Genomic DNA, 17,196 nt, shown 5'->3' with positions numbered 1-17,196 from the left:
TCAAAACTCTGCGAATTACTAACCTTTTGAGATATTTCCTTTCTATCACTGGCCTTTAGTCATAATTTCATGGAAATACTTATAATGACAAAAAGGCGAGAGTGAAATGAAATGGTTTTCTCGCATTTTCCACCTTAGGTTTACAATGGAGAAAGATGATTCCTTCTCTATAGAATCGTGGTTATTGGGCTCAAGACTCTGCAAATTATTCACCTTTTGAGACATTTTCTGTCACTTGACTTTGGTTATAATTTCATGGAAATACTTCCTACGACAGAAGACAACAGTGAAATAAAGTGGGTCGAGGGATGGTTCACTCGCATTGTCCATCTTAGGGTTTGGTTACGACCGAAGAATGACATTCCCTTCTCCATCGAATCTTGGTTATTCCGGGCTCTCATCGAGCCGCTTTTTCGATCCCATCTCTACATCCCCTCGTACTTCCAAAGCCCGTGAACTTTTTTGAACCCATTCGAAACACGAAAAGGGATCAGCGTTCCGTCTCCTTTCGACGGCTTTCCATGGAATGTAGTGCGTAGATTTATTCGTCCGTTTCTCTCGCCCAGCGATTAACACGATCCCTCCTCTCCCGATTGCCCCAGTGGACACTAACAGATCGCATGATATCCTCGTGCAAAAATCGAAAGGAAACGACGGCCTGAAAATCCAAGTGGAATCGCCGCACTGCGAATCCGCCACTAAATCCCATGCGCCATCGTGTTAATCGACCGGCCCCCAAGAAAATTTGGGCAAAAGAGATTCCTTCTCTCCAAGCTCCCGCAAGCAATGATGGTCTAAAAAGGATATAACTTGTAGCCCCAAAAGAGGGGTTAAAAAAGACGATAAATTTCATCAAGATGCCAACGCCCTCCTTCAGTGTCGCCTTCTCCTCGAGTTGCTACTCCCCCTCCCTCCCCAAGCGCTCGCCCTTCCATCCTCGCCCCGGGCGGAGGCGACCCGGTAGCCTCGCCGTCGCCGCCAAGGCGCGGACGGGCTTCGTCGAGACGTGCTTCCTCCTCCTCGCCACCACGAGCAGCCGCAGCGAGGAGCGGGAGCAGCATCTGGGTAAGGGCCAAAACCACACCTTTCTGCAGAATCCCTACTCCTCCGCCGAGAGGGACGAGCCGCGCGGCGAAGGGCCGGAGACCCAGGATCGGGAACGGGAGCAAGATCCGCCCTTGGGACGAGGGTCGGACGACAGAAGGGCCAAGAAACGGCGCAGGGGAATTTTCACGAGCATGTGGTGGGCGGACGTGAAGGCCGCGATCGGGCAGAGGATTAACTTGGAGGCGATCGTCTGCTCGGCTTCCGTGATCGCGAGGGACCGCCATCTGTTGCTGCCGCACGTCCTTGTCCCTGATATACGCTACATTGATTGGGCGGAGCTGCAAAGGAGGGGTTTCAAGGGCGTTGTGTTTGACAAGGACAATACCCTCACTGCGCCTTATTCGTTGAAGCTCTGGGGCCCTAATGCTTCTTCGATAGAGCAATGCAAATCCGTCTTCGGTCACAATATCGCCGTTTTTAGCAATTCTGCTGGTAAGTATAGGTTGAAGCTTTTGAATTTGAAAGCCATTGTGCTGTTTATTGCTTGAGAATGTAATGCGTTCGGCATTGTCTATGTCTTTGTTGAATTGGTGATACAGGGTTACTGGAATATGACCATAATGGTTCGAAAGCGAAAGCACTCGAGTGGGCAATCGGGATAAAAGTTATAAGGCATAGTAAGTTATATAGTATTTCAAGAGAACTTTTGCGATCGGGTTTCTAGTATCCATGCTAAATGTCTTTGCCAATAATATCGATAGGTTATGTAACTCTATGGAGAACTTTGGGTTTTGCTTATAGAGCACTGGTCGTCATGCTCAATTAAGATGGAAAGGAAACTCTTGCAAGCTCATGACTGCCATCTCATCTGAGTCAATTGGGGATGAAAACCTATCGTAGGTTATTATTTAGCTCTCAACATGCCTAAAGCTGCAGAGGACACCTAACTGGTCATTTTACCCTAAGCACCAAATGTAACCCCACATGGTTGTTAGTCGTAGAACAGGAGTAAACGGTTCCTAGATTGCCAGAGGATTACATGAGTGTTGGTACAAGCAGAAAAGAAAACATATGAATTCATGATCTAAAAGTCTTGCAAGGGATCCGAACTTAAAGCTCTCTCACACGTGAGAAACTGATGTAGTTGAGGGGATGCAGCATGGGAAAGCTAACTACTAATTCATGGTATACATTTTTCTCTTCCCAAGATATTGAAGTTTACTAAATGGTGGGAGTACTATCCTTTTTCCAAGAGAAGGATAGGCAAATTCTAGGGGTGAACCTAATAATATAATCTTAACATTTTGGAGAAACCTTATAATGTTATTTTAATACGTTTTAGCAATACAGTGAGTTTACTTGGCTCTAGCATTCATGTTGTTTCTCAATTGTACAGATTTCATGTGTGATCAATCTTGGCAGTTAAAATAATTATAAACAACACGGTACTAGAGCTATAGTATGTCTATGTCCTTGGTGCTGGCCGTTTAGGAATTATTCTTTGTTTAACATATTTCATTTATCGGAATTTACACTTCTTATATTTCAGCTCTTTAAGTTAATCTTAGCTATTCTATTTTTCTTTTTTGGTTGAATATGGGAGGCAACGAATGTAGACTCTCTGTTTTCTTATGAAGAGTGTTTGCTTTGATGTCCTGATTTATGTATTTTGTGTAATTATTAGGAGTGAAGAAACCAGCTGGAACAGCTGAAGAAATTGAAAACCACTTTGGCTGTGATTCCTCACGCCTTATAATGGTAGTACACTTGAATTGCTCTGGATGTTGCTCTAGTTTCTTCCCTGTGAATGTTCCTAACTTGTCATTCTGTTTTTTAGGTGGGAGATCGTCCCTTCACAGATATTGTCTATGGAAATCGAAATGGATTTCTTACTATATTAACCCAGCCCCTTAGTCTTGCTGAAGAGCCATATATTGTGAGACAGGTCAGTTAGTTTGTAGTTTGTACAATTTTTTTATTGATGCACTATTGGTGCTTGCTAGAAATTATAACCATTTCCAGCCAAGCCACCTAGAGAAACTGAAAGATTGGATGTGAAGTACCAAATAAATTAGTTTGGGTTTCATCTAAAACTCTAAATGCTTGCCCTTTTTCATTTCCCCTTGTCTAGAATACAACTGCCCATGGGTTCTTTTGCTGCACAATTGATGGTTTACAGAAAGTTACGAGATTGCCATATGCTGGTATTCTCTTTATAATGTTGATATAAACCTTGTAGCTTATTATGCATGTGAGAGTAGTGGTGAATGTGAAATCAAAATGTGGAATGATTTTTGCAAAGATGATTGTCATTCAAGCAGGTTCTAATTGCAGGAGAGACTTTATCTTCATCTAGACCTAGTTTTTGCATCTCTGTTGAAAAGAATAAATGAAAGAATCACTAAGGTTTTCTCCACTCAAATTCATTCCTTATGTTCCTTAAGTCCTTTTATATCTCTTGACTTTCCTTTCCCATCGTATAGTTGCATTTTGGAGCAAGTTTTTGAGATATCCAGTACACTAAGAAATGTTTCTCATCTCATCCTTAATGCTACCGGACCAACACTACTGGAATGCAGTCATTGTAATCTTCTTTATATTTGAGTTTGAATCAATTTGCTGAAGCAGTCTCATCATGCAACACTCATTTTTTCAACATGTTGGTGCCACCATCCATTTTGTGCAATAAAGCATTCACTGTTGTATCATAAATTTCACCCTTTAGCTTAAGTGGATGTGCTTATACTTTTCATCCATCTTGCTTTATCACGTGGATGACATTTCAATGAAGTTTTCATTCCCTTGCAAATGGATCCGATAAAGTGGGATTATTTGTTCTTGGGTATTTTGAAGTCCCCATTTCTCTCTACTGCTTCATTTGAATATTTTCTTTTGTTAAACTTACAATCAACACTAACCCTTATTGAACAGACTAAACTGAATTTTGAAAAACTGAATTTTGAAAATATTTTCTTGCTTGCAATTGCTGATGAATGATATGGGAGAAATATTTTTAGAGTCTGGTGATAAGCTTGAACTTAAGTCTAAAGATTGAACTTTAGGAGATTGCAAGCATACAAGTGACAAAAATAGCTTTTGACCCAAAAGTTGAGATAAAACTAATGTAGGCCAAGATAACATGCTTTCCTTGTGCGCCATTGCATGGCTTTGGCATGTGAAGGGCAAGAAACATTGGGTCTGTCACACAAACGATGCAGTTTATAAAGAGTATAATCTGAATCTGTTTAGCCAGATTTGGGTGCCCACCCTGTGGGAGGCTAATAAGATTGTTCTGTGAAAGACAAAAAAGATTAGGTTTTTACTGTGCTCTCTTGATTTTTTCATGGAAATGATTCTCTCTCGAATGCAGAGCATATAATAGATATTTGCTGCTCCTTTGTTTTTGCATAAACAAATTTGCAGGTAAGGAAATTGGAGAATGCCCTTGTCAACCGTTGGCGCAGTGGAGGATTGAAGCCGACAAGTCACAGACTGCTTCCAGATGGCTCTCATTGTGTGAAAGAACCTACATCCTTGTAAGAATCTTTTGTAAATACAGGAAATCCTTTGTTTCGATGCTAAATTTCAAGGTTCCTGTAGTTATTCGACATGATTGCTGCATGGAAATGCATTTTTTTCCTAGTAGCTAAATTTTGTAAGGTTGTCCAGAATCTGAAATCCAAAGAATTAGTGCCAGAAAGAGGTAGTGTAGATGAAAACTCTTGTGCTTCTCAATTCCTTGTTCGCTGAAATAAATGTGCAAAATCTGTGTCTGACACTTTCTTGGTACTTATTGAACAGAACGTGCATAGTTAGAGAACCCTGTCATAAAATGCCTGGATTTGTAGGGAATGTTGGTTACTTTCCAATGAATTTCAACTGTTTAGTTGACGATCATGCCGGGACTGAAGCATTCTTTGCTTGAAATCAGTCTAGATAATTCATTCCGACCATTAGAAGGCCTATACATTTTTTACCATAGGCATGGTCCTTAAGATCCTCGGAACCTTGATTTGCTTTCTCCAAGTTTGGGTAGTCCCACTGTTGCATGCATGTATGAAAAGATTGCCGAGGCATGCGTCTCTGTCGTGTCACATGATTTGTCTGCCTTCAGGTCTAGTGCTTTCCCTGGATTGCAAAACGAGGTGCGTTCTTTGATATTCAATGAGAATTGGCACACACGGTGCGGATTCCGCATTAGCTCCCACGTTTATCACAAAGTAAGCTATAGGCATTCCATATTTCATCCAAAATCGAGAAGTTTTTCTTCTGTAACTCCTGTTCCATCTAAATACTTGGTGTCGTCAGTATTGCAACCTACTTTCATCAAAGGGCGATTCTAGTTTTCCAAGGGTGTGTGCAACTGCGTCAATTCAACCTAGGTGTTGGCTGGAACAAGATCGATGGATTCGGTCCTAGGCATGTTCCCTTGCTAATCGGCTTGGCATCAGGTTCCTAGAAAATTTTCCATCACAAATTGATTGTCTGTTATAGCGTTTGCTTGCAGTAACAACTATTAGCATAATCTCTGTTATAACCAAGATTGTAATAACCAGTGCATTATCACTTCGTGGTTGTAATAGTTATTTCCAAGATGCCCCAACCTCCATTCTCCCGTTTACTTTACCAATGTTAGATTATTTATTGTAATTTTTTTTTATCATTCGTATAATAATAACACCAATAGTGACTATTATTTTTTATTTTAATATAATCACACATTGTATGAATGTAGATTTTCACCGTCATGGTATGATATTATCTTTATATTGCTAATTATATTAATCAATCCTCAAATATTATGTCATTATTATTTCAATCATACTACAGCTATGCAATAAATACTATATGTTTTAATATGATCACATGTTACATGTTAACCTTTGATATTGATATACTCAATTATATATATCTCGGGTATTGAACTCATGAATAATCATGATTTGACTATTAGAAAGAGATGAAAGAAAAGAAGATACTAAAGTCGAGTCATCGATACGAAGTGATAAATCTGGTCTCATTTACGAAAGAGAGGGAACTGCATTCGTTTAGACTGATGTCACGTTGGTTTTGGCTCTTCATCCAGATTGCAACCTCAAGTTTAAAACTCCACTTCCAAATGTTGATACATATTTCTCAAACGTAAAACTTGGCGCTTAGCAATTATCATCATCATCGATCATCTTTTAAGCTTGCTTCTTGCACCTAAATATGTCAGTCATAATGAATTACCCAATCACACATTTATACCTCTCCTCGTCTCCGGCTCAGATTGGTTTTAACACTCTTGAAAGACAGAGTTCATAGGCCTGAGGCAAATGGCTGTTTAGCAAAATTTTTGGAGGGGTTCGGGTTGCATTTCCAAATGCCTCTACAGGCCTTTAAGCCAAGACAGGTCTGAATGTATTTGGGCTTTAAGCATTTCGAAATGCTAATATATTTTTTTCTTCCAACTTTGTTATTGCTAAACTTTCATAGTTTTGAAAATGTCCTTTCCTTGTGCAACGTCACTGATGTGATCAACCGCCCTTTGCCAGTTTTTCTTTTAATATTTTTAATAAAAGAATTTCCAAAAGTTCTTTAACAAGGTGTGATTTTTCCAAATACCATTTAAATAAATATTTTCCCAATACATTTTTAAATTACAATTTACGAACACTATTTACATTATGAAAGACACCTTTAACCTAAGGTCTTTCACATTTTCCCAAAGACTTTTTTCAAAAACCGAACCAAATGCACCCCGAGTTGCATTATACCAAAAAAAAAGGGGGAAAAGTCACAAAAATTTCAAACTATATCAATTGTGACATATTTACCATGTACCTTTTTCTCTAACACAAGAAAATCGCAGACTTTGATTTACATGATATATTTACCTTCTATCAATATTAAAAATCTACCCACATGAATGTTGGAAGGCAAAACGGCATTGATATGACATCCATGTGGCTTAAGTAAAACATAAACAACATTGTTTTCACTAAAAGATTATCTAATGAAATCTGGATAAGTGTGTCATATAAATATAAGTTTGAAGTTTTTTATATCATAAAAAAAAAAAAACCGTTAAGATAATGTGTCATTTGAAAAAAAAATCAGATTAACCTTGTCATTAGCTTTTTCTCCAAAAAAAAAAAAAAAAAGTCGGTAGCTTATCCTATCATTCTCTTTTAGGGGTGCCGGACACGGTAAATACAAGGATAAGCATCGTTGCTTCGTTGATTTGATCAAATGGGAACATCCAAATGCCAATTGGTCCCTTAGCCGTCGGTCACCTAACCATTTGGTACAGTCATTGCAGCTTTACTGGTCAATACTCTTTTCTGATTCCTTGGATTCATCCTATGCTTAGTCATTAGTCATTTCAATGGAAAAAATATATATATAAAAGAAATTCTAGATTTATTAAATTGAGACCCATTCAATGATAAATCCTTCAACCTAATTAATTTGATTTTAAATATTTTATATTTATATCAATTGAGCTAATTTAATCAATTTTAGTTGGAAATCGTTATTAAGTGACGATGTTGATAAATTTTACAATTTTATTTTTATTTTCTTGTTTTTCATTGTGCCTTATGAGGGCTATGGGGCCATTGTCTACTAAGGATGAGGGCCACCAAGCCCTTGCCAAATCTGGCGAGGGCTTGGTGAGCCCACGGTTAATGATAGCCTAGGCGATAGCTTGTAGGCTCTCGCCGATCATATTGAAGAAAAAAAAAAGATGAAAAAATATTAAATTTGTTTAGATTAATATCGATTATGACGATAATTTCACGTCAAAATTGATCGGATAGACTTCATTGATACAAATACAAAAGATTAAAAGGTTTAACACGAATTGATATCATATGCTTAACTTTGGATAAATTAAAGTGTTAAAATCGTACGCGAGCGCATGTCGCCCTCCTAAATTCCACAGACGACACGAGACGCGTGTCCTTCGATGATCGAGATGAATCGAATTGCATCCCACTCGTACAACTGAACATCGTCGTGCATGCACGACGCGATGAGATTTTCTTTTCCTCATCCCTTTGGGGCGACCCTCCACATGCCCTGCAAGTACAATCCGGCGATCGCGTGAATGACGGGGCATATAAATTTGTGGAACCCACGCTTTTTTTTTTTTTTTCCCTTCCATCGCTGGCAATGCAAAACGTACCTTCAACTCTTTTATTCTGGTCGAAAGAATTTTAGATCACTGCCTTCTTTATTTTCATTTTATTTGTAAAATGAAAGAAAGAAAAGCCGTACCTTAGCAAGTGGCTAACGAAATAAATTCGATTAGAGAGTGAAATGTCACGCCACAAAGTGGCGGGGCCAAACAGCCCCTGTTCCGGTGAGAGCGACCGAACGAGGATTTTGCCATCGGCTCTTGCTCCAAAATGCGATTCGATTCCATGCATTTTGAGAAGGTTTCCAAAACAATGATTCAAAATTAGGGGCCTCTTAAATAGGGACGAATGGTTTCAGATTTCATACAAGTTCATCTAGAATCTTCCCGTCAGAACGAGTTTCTCAATTGTCGAATCCTATAACCCGAGAATTCTTGAGTCGGAATTTCTAGGGCCAATTCTAAATTCTATCTAGATTTCACTTGTATCATTAATTAAATAATTGCAATGAATCATTACTTTTAATAATCATCACAACTTAATTAAGATACATAATGAAAATGGAATATCAATAAAGTAAAAATTTCAGCCATAAAATAGGAACTCAAACCAGTGGATCCAGATTAAACATTTATCATCAGACACCATGGAATACTGCATGATTGTACGAAAATATCGTAGGATTACACGAAAACATAAATCAATAAAAATATAAAAACTTGTTTTAAATTCCAAGTTTCATCTACCTAGAACCTACTTATCAAAACAAGTTCCTCAATTTTTTTGAACCTAAAACTTATCCAACATACTCTATAACTTAGAATTGGATAGGTTTCCACCGATCCAGTTCTCTAATTTCTTATTCTACTGTGAAACCATGTTCACCTAGACATAGAAAGATGTGTGTTGTGTCATGAAAGAGGCAACGCTTTTCTTCACAAAGTCACCCATTGAATTGAATTGGGATTAGCCTATAAGGGCACATTTGGTAAAAAAATTTCCCGGAAACAATTTTTGAGCATTTTAAGACATTTGGTAATTATACAAAATTTTTGTTCCTAGATTAAAAATACATTTGATACGATTTCAAATATTTTTATGACTCATAATTTCTTTTAATTTATTAATAATTTTGTTATATTTTTCTTTTTCTTTTTCTTCTCCTTCCTCTAGCCGGTTGCCAACCTCGGCCATGGTAGGCCGACGATCAACTAGACCTCACCGACCTCAAGGGAGCCTCATCAGTCACCGGTGATGTCCCCCCGAGGCTTGCCGACCTATGGCAAAGTCGAACCTCGCCTAGTTGAGGTAAGGCCGAGCCTCGCCCTAGCCTAACCATGGTGAGGCTTGGGGGGGGGCTCACTAGTGGCTTCCGAGCTGAGGCAACCTTGCTGGGGGGCGGGCGAGGCTCTAGCGAGGTTGCCAGGCCTCGTTTGGCCGAGAGAGGAGAGAGAAAGAAAAAAAAAAACCTTGTTTTTATTTCTTGAGTTATTTCTATAGACAAGAAATATTTTTATTTTTATTTATTATTTTTGTTTCAAATCTATTCTCGGGAATAAAATAATAACCTAACGCGTTTCTATTCTATTTGTATTCCAGAAAACAAAAGAACACAAACAATTATTCCTCGGAGCATTACCAAATAGCACATAAATGGACATAAATTGTTTAGAAAGAACACAAAAAAAGTTTGCAAAAGAACACAAAAAAAAAAAAAAATTTGTTTTTATGGCAACTGATCCGAGACCCTTCACATAAATTCAATTTTTCTCCTCTTTAGAAAGAAAAAGTTTGCAAAAGTCCTCCAACTCATTACTCTCTTATTAACTCCTGTTCTTTACGAGCTTCACCAACTCCTCTGTCACTGCCATTAAGTCTCAACAGCTCCCACATGACCTTCCATGCCAAGAACCAGAAGATCCCCCATGCTTTTTTCTCAGAGATTCAGTCAACTTTTTTTAACTGTTGTTTGAGTGGAATTTATTATTGCACTACAGTTCACTAGGACTTGCCAAGTACCTCGGAAGGGGTCTTGAAAGGACTCTTCAACCACCACCTTTGGATGAGTGATGATGCTCTTGGGTTCGAAGCCCCTTAAGAAGAGCTTACAGTATTATTTAGCTCTATCATTCTCATTTTTATAAGAGAAGGAGGTGAAAATAAAATTGACAGAATGGAATGTCCAGAAGATCCAGAGCAGATGTAGTGAGGAAACTCCGAAAGATTCCCGCCTGTCATTCGAGCAGATCGAGTCTGAAGATGTTTGCATCCTTAATTCCCGTGACCTCGCTTCAAGGTGACAGATGAAGTTTCAGTCGTATGTAACGAGCGGAGAAAGTATTTTATGCCACAACCATGCCAGTTCAGTTGTCGCGTGCTGATGATAATCCTCATCACATGTTCTTCACTTTGAGAGTGCTCCGAATAAACAGAAAGTTAGCGAAATACTCCTCTAAAGCAAGTGAAGCCACATATTCCGTGGTTGATATGACCGGGTGGTCAACACAAAATCTTCCAGATTAGCCATGAAGGTGATGGCTTAGGACCACCTAGGAGATCGTCTTAATGTGCCGTACGAGGTGTTGGTTGTTGGGGGCGGGGGGGTTGAGAACAATGGCCGCATCTTCGCCTGCTTTTTTATCTTCGCGAACTTGAACACTAGTCAAGTGATAACTTAGGTTATCCCGAGGCTTGTGTGCTCCTACCAACACACCCCACGCGGTATCCATCATGTAATTAAGCACATTCAAGATTGCGAATCGCCTGAATTTGGCTCTGTTACAGGAAGTTTGAGAAGGACCCAAGTCCTTGTTCCATGTCTAGGCCATAGCTTCGAATGATATTTGACCTAAGTCTCCATAAGAATGTTTGTACCATTTACTGCAGCTACTTCTAGCATGGAGGAGATACTTGGATCTGTCATAGTTTATACGTATCTGCATAAAATATATGGTGGGCTTTTCTATTAATAGTTCATTATGAAAGTTGGATTTAGTAAATGTTGATGCCACTAAGTTAATGTCGTTGGTCGGTGAAATCAGCAATCGCATCCATGAAGTTCGATCATCATTACCACAACTAATTCGACCTTGTTGAAGATATTTCAACCCCATCAAAGGATCAAAGACTATTTCATGAAAACAATATTGCGGTGAACCGTCTTGCTGAAAACAAGAGCAGTGTTAGGTTATGGCAAGAAAGTGAAGTTGTCAATATATCTGCATTTTTCTTCTTTATGCAAACGTGAACTGAAAAACAAGCTCGAAGATTCACAAAGTAACTCCTCCCAACGAGTAGAGTAGATGCTTGTAAAATAGCATGTTACAATGAATGTTCGAGCCTGAATTGCTAAAACTGAATTATCCAACGAATATCGGTCGAAGTAAAAGGATAGAACTTCAAACATGGGACACGCCGAGGGAATTGAATGGAGCGAAGATAACAGCGATAGCTGTTGCATTCCATACCGTACTTTGCATGCTGTGTCTCACGCCAAGAACGCTTCTGAACGCACAGAGACACGCACAGAGACGCACACTCGATCGTGAAGAGAGCGTAATGAACATTAATGTCACTTATAAATGCGCTCTGCAGCACATCAACTAACCTCATCGTCCGACCTGCTTCTATTTACTGAGACTTGATCTCTCTCTCTCTCTCTCTCTCTCTCTGTGTCTGGTCTCGACTTTTATATTTACCCGCTTCATCACAAGCCTCTCGCATCAGTCCCAAGCGCGCGGTTTCTCTTCTTTCCGAGCTCTCTCTGTTTCTTGTTGATCTCTTTGTGTGCTGTCAGAGAGAGAGAGAGAGAGAGAGAGAAACCAAAGAAAAGAAGATGGCGAAACAGCAAGGCCGGAGCGTCGGTCTCTTTATGTGCTTTTGCGCTATGGTGGCAGCTCAGAACTTGGTCGTTCCTGTGGCTAGTGAGGCCAGCTTTGAGGAAAATAAGAACTACTACACTCCTGACCCTAATATCGGCACTCCTCCTGCAGGTCTCTCTATCTCTCTCTCCCTCTCATCAATACACATGCATAGACGAGGCTTCACATGCTACTGATGAACATATTTTCGATCTTCATCTCGACGACGCAACCATTTTTTTCTTCCTTCTTGGAACTATCCTGTTGCATGGAGCTTTCCTTGTGTGACTTGCTTGTTAAGAACGATATAAGACGGTTCTTGTCATTAAGAAGACGCTCTTCACCCCCCATGCAGTTCGTTTCTTCTATTTCAACTATTCGTCACCTCTCATTATGACGTAGACGAGTTAGAATGCGTGAGTTCTTAGTTCCTCACACGTAAGTTAGAATCCTAACTTTTGATTTATGGTGACTGCAGTTCCACGCGTCAGTCCACCACACAGGACTTCACCGCCGCACGGGCAAGGAAGCACGCCGCCCTACCATCTGACCCCCACACCGCCGACCCAAAACTGCGGAAACCCGCCGCATGTCCCGACCCCATCAACTCCTCGTCGTGGTGGCGGCGGCGGTGGCAGTAGATCTTACTATAACCCGCCCCCATCAACTCCTAGTGGCGGCAGTGGAGGCGGATCTTACTATAACCCGCCCCCATCAACTCCTAGTGGCGGCGGCCGATCTTACTATAACCCGCCCCCATCAACTCCTAGTGGTGGCGGTGGTGGATCTTACTCTAATCCACCGGCTTCAGGTGGCACTCCACCGACTCCGGTGATTGTCTCCCCACCAACCACCCCCATTATTATTCCGGGCACCCCAGCGCTCCCACCATTCCTACGCCTCCATTCGATCCGAACTCAAATCCCTTCACTGGGACATGCAAGTAAGTTTGCAACCTCGGGAAGATGTTTGTTAAATGCATGCATGGTGTGTTGTTCACATGAAGACTTGATTTTGTCATGTCGAATCAAACATCACCAGAAAAATTGAGTTAACCAAGTGAAATTTGGAAGCGTCTTTTAGTTGGATTTGTCAAATTACCTAGATTGGATAGTAACCAAACGTCAAGGATTTGATATGAAATTTACTGTCTCTGAACACGACACCTAAATTGCGTACAATTTCATGGTATTTACGAAACTGCAGCTTCTGGAGGACCCATCCAGGCGTGATCTGGGGCCTGCTAGGGTGGTGGGGCACCGTGGGCGGCACGTTCGGTGCCACCAGCATGCCCGGTTTCCCGTCGAACCTCAACTTGATGCAAGCACTCTCCAACACCCGCACGGACGGCCTGGGCCAGCTCTACAGAGAAGGAACAGCTTCGCTCCTCAACTCCATGGTCAACGCCCGGTTCCCTTTACACCACCCAGCAGGTCAAAGAGCGCTTCACCGCGGCGCTCGGCTCGAACTCGGCTGCGGCAGCTCAGGCCCGCCTCTTCCGGCTCGCCAATGAAGGGCATATGAAGCCCAGGGATTGAATTGAACCATAGCTGTGGAAAGACCTTTCTTTGATGTTTCTTTGTAGGATTGTTATCTCAGCAGTTTGTGCGTCGATTTGTGGTTTTTTTTTTATGGGTTTGTTGGTGTTTTTAGCTTTATTTCGGGTGATATAGAGCCCTGAGATGAATGGTTTGTGGACATTCTTAATGCTTATTGAATGTTTTCTCTACCAGTTCGAGGATTGCAGATATCAAATATGTTCTCTCCCTCTCTCTCTCTCACTCTCTCTCAAATCTTCAGTAGGAGCTTGATACACTACAACTAGAACTGCTCCACCTAGAGAAAATATTGGCTGGTCCCCGCCAAGTTAGCGTGGTCTCCGATCACTCAGGAAGCGACACGTGGAGGCGTGGGGCCGGCTCGCAATCAAACGAATTTATGCACAAAAATAATTTCATTTCTCTCTCGTTAGCCTGCACACCCTAGCCCCTACACTCTCTCGTGCTCCGCACACAATTATTTCAGTCATATTCTCTTTCCTTCGTTGCTTCTCCGACGTTCGTCAAGCGGCCATTCCCCCGCCCTAGCCGACGAAGAACATTATCACACTCCCGAAAAGGAGTAAAGCAGAGGTCGAGGGGCTGGTGACCCCCCTCGACAAGGGCTCTCGAAGTTCTTCAAGAGCAAGTACTTGGGGACGAGCTTGGGAAAGGGCATTGAAGAAGAGGCATTTCTTTTAGAAAAGAGAAAGTTTGGAGTATTGGCAAGGCAACTCGTTTGGCTTCTATCTCACGTCGCTGTCCATGGCTGATTGCCACCGCTAGTTCTCGTGCAATTTTACTACTCAAGAACGGTTAGCTGACATTTACGTATGGTGATAGTTAAGGGCCAAATTTTGAAATCCACTATAACGAAGGCGGCGGCACCCAAGGCGAGCGCTGTTGCTGCCGCCAAGCCTAAAGCAACTATGAAGCAGAAAGCTGCGACGGGTGTGAAGCCGAGAAGCTGAAGTTGAAGCCCGCAGCAAAAGCAGTGAAGACTTCTGCAAAGGCGATGCCCGGGAAGAAAGCTGTCGAGAAGGTTGCCGCCGCGAAGGTGAAGAAGAAACCGGTGAAGAAGCCGAAAAGCGTGAAGCTGCTGGTGAAGAAGGCCAAGAAGGGGGTCGGTGTTGTGTAGAGGACGGGATTTTAGACGATGATTTGGTTGTGTATAGAAAATGGTTTGGCAACATTTGACATAGCCCTTTTATTTTTTTTTCTTTTTCTCTTGGTTTTTAAATTGTGCTAACTCCATTCTTGTTAGCGCATGTTTCTATGTAAGCTTCTAGGGAAGATTTTATTAGATGGTTGTGTTTGATAATGGGGAATCGAAAAGCTCTAACTTGTGTTGTGCTCCAATGGCGGTTTCTTCTTTTGCGTCTGGCCTTTTTTCCCTTTCTCGCCACGTACTAACTATACTTTTATTCTTGGCGATGTCAAATGAACAGAGTAATTAGTTAATCTCATGTAAGAGATTCCAAGTGAAATTAGGGGTGTGCATGGTCCGTACGGACGGTTCCCGATCTAGAACCGAGAACCGCCCGCTAAGGATCGGTTCCTAAAAATTGAAATTAGGATTTACTCGTTTATTGCATGGATCCACCCGGGAACTAGACCGCCGGTCCGGTCCGGTTCCTGTGTGGATCCATGGAACCAATCTTGATGCGAAACAATTTTGGTTTTCAACGTAGAATAGTCGGGTCTATGAGTTGGGAAAGAGGGGAGGAGGTTTATGGTCGGGTTTTCAACACAGAATGGTCGCGAAACAATTTTCCGCGGCTGTGGCGGGTGGCGGCCGACACGAGGGGGCGAACAACAACGGCGGTGGCGTCAACGCTTGGGGAGGAATCGAAATGGCGATAGGATTAGGAGGAACGAGAGAAGAGATCAAGAGAGATGAGATCTAATCTAGGAAGACGGAATATGAGTGTGTGACGTGTTATAATTGATACTATTGGTACAGAAAATGGATCTGTTATCTTTATATAGATGGTTTTAGATTCATTGAGATCTAACGAAATAGATCACAAAATAGTTTATGATTCATATTTTAGTAATTTTTTTTTTTTAATATTAAAAAGGTTCCGGTTCGGTCCGGGTGTGGGCAGATCCGCCCATGGAACCGGGAACCGAACCGGTACCCACTGGTTCTGAAAAATTGGAAGCGAGAACTAGACGGTTCCCTCAAGAACTGCTGGTTCTGGGCGGTTCCGGTCCGGTTCCGGGTGGTCCGGGCGGTTCCCGGATATTTTGCACACCTAAGTGAAATGGTGCATTGGTATCTTGTGGACTAGACGAAACTAGATCCACAAATTGTTCTGTATCGATACTCTATCTCTCTTTTGCAGCAGTTTCTCCAACCATAGAAAAAAAAAAGAAAAAAAGAATTATGCTTTCGCATCTATTTTTCACAGCAGAAGAAAAGAGAAGTGGGGAGGGGAAGAATAAGAAACTTTTCGCAGCGCATTCGTTCTAAACTTATCTCTGGAGACAAAATGCTTTTTGGAAGTTCCATCTCCTTTTGAAGCTCTCGGGGATTTCATTTTCAATTATTTGAAACCTCCAAAAACGTCGAAGAAACTACTGACTTATGTTGATTCTGCATTGTTTTCATTCAGGTTCTCTTTGTTAGGAATGATATCATGCTCATACTTGCTACTGAAGAATGAGAACCCGAAGCTCAGTTGAGGGCAGTCATCGGCCCCTCTGCCTCTGCCTCACTCCCTTTCGAGCGCACAAGGGGCAGCCTTAATGTGCTTTGTTGGCGACAGCAGGGGAACGGCCGTTTGACGAACGCCTGAGCAGCAACGAGTGCGAATTAGTCAAATCTAAGAGCAAAGGAAGAGATTCAATTATTGAGAGTGTTCGGTAGAAAGGAAAGAGGTTTGCTCTTCGTTCTTCTTCTTCAGATAAGGAAAGCACGAGGAAAGACAATATGAGAGAAATAAATGTGTGCAGAGCAGGAGAGAGAGAGAGCATATGGGGCTAGTGTGTGCAGGTTAGTGAGAGAGAAATGAAATTATTTTTGTGCATAAATTCGTTTGCTGGTGAGCAGGTCCCACACGTCCATGTGTTGCTTCTTAAGTGGTTGGAGACCATGCTGACCTGGTGGTCCGGAACCACCCAATATTTTCTCGCTCCACCTAAAGTAATCTCCCTAAAGGTTAATTCTTCATCGAATAGTGTCTTCTTCTCCAGTAACATTCTCTGACTAGTTATGAGCATACTGATACGGTAAAACAAATACATCTGAGAGATGAATCTGCTAGAAGATCAGAAATGTCTCTTCGACTGAAGTCCAAGCATGACAGTAGTATCTTGATCAGATTTCTTCTTACAGACTGATGAAATCAACAGTCAAGTATTAATGAAAGTTAAGAGGGTAGAAAAAGGACAACTGCCATTCTACTTCCAGCACTGCTGAGAAAAAAATTAGGTGGACAGTATATGAAGGTTCGCCAGGTAATTCATGTTGACGACGGGAATGGAATTTGAGCAATTTAGAGATGATTACTGTCACGTCTTGTGATCTTTCAGACAACTGCGAGGTTAGAATCTAATTGCTGTTCTCAAGGAACAATTGGATTGACCAACATAGAAATAGTGATTCGAAAGATCTCTTGTTGA

General features: G+C 41.4%; 2 protein-coding genes across 2 annotated transcripts; both read left to right on the top strand.

The window, feature by feature from the left end:
• The first annotated feature begins 697 nt into the window (after nucleotides 1–697).
• LOC104425040 (phosphatidylglycerophosphate phosphatase 1, chloroplastic) lies at nucleotides 698–4,825 on the top strand. Its single transcript, XM_010037609.3, has 5 exons — nucleotides 698–1,539; nucleotides 1,647–1,724; nucleotides 2,732–2,805; nucleotides 2,885–2,992; nucleotides 4,471–4,825. The coding sequence occupies exons 1-5, from the start codon at nucleotides 858–860 to the stop codon at nucleotides 4,585–4,587; spliced, it is 1,059 nt and encodes a 352-aa protein (XP_010035911.2). The 5' UTR covers nucleotides 698–857; the 3' UTR covers nucleotides 4,588–4,825.
• Nucleotides 4,826–11,825: 7,000 nt separating this feature from the next.
• On the top strand, nucleotides 11,826–14,707 carry LOC120289780 (protodermal factor 1-like). Its single transcript, XM_039305131.1, has 4 exons — nucleotides 11,826–12,163; nucleotides 12,510–12,974; nucleotides 13,279–13,464; nucleotides 14,508–14,707. Exons 1-4 carry the CDS (start codon nucleotides 12,007–12,009, stop codon nucleotides 14,705–14,707), a joined length of 1,008 nt encoding a protein of 335 aa, XP_039161065.1. The 5' UTR covers nucleotides 11,826–12,006.
• Nucleotides 14,708–17,196: the final 2,489 nt, after the last annotated feature.

Source organism: Eucalyptus grandis, chromosome 11, assembly GCF_016545825.1.
Source record: "Eucalyptus grandis isolate ANBG69807.140 chromosome 11, ASM1654582v1, whole genome shotgun sequence".
Taxonomy (NCBI): Eukaryota; Viridiplantae; Streptophyta; class Magnoliopsida; order Myrtales; family Myrtaceae; genus Eucalyptus; species Eucalyptus grandis.
The sequence above is the reverse complement of the archived record's forward strand: the minus strand, read 5'-3'. Positions and strand labels throughout refer to the sequence as shown.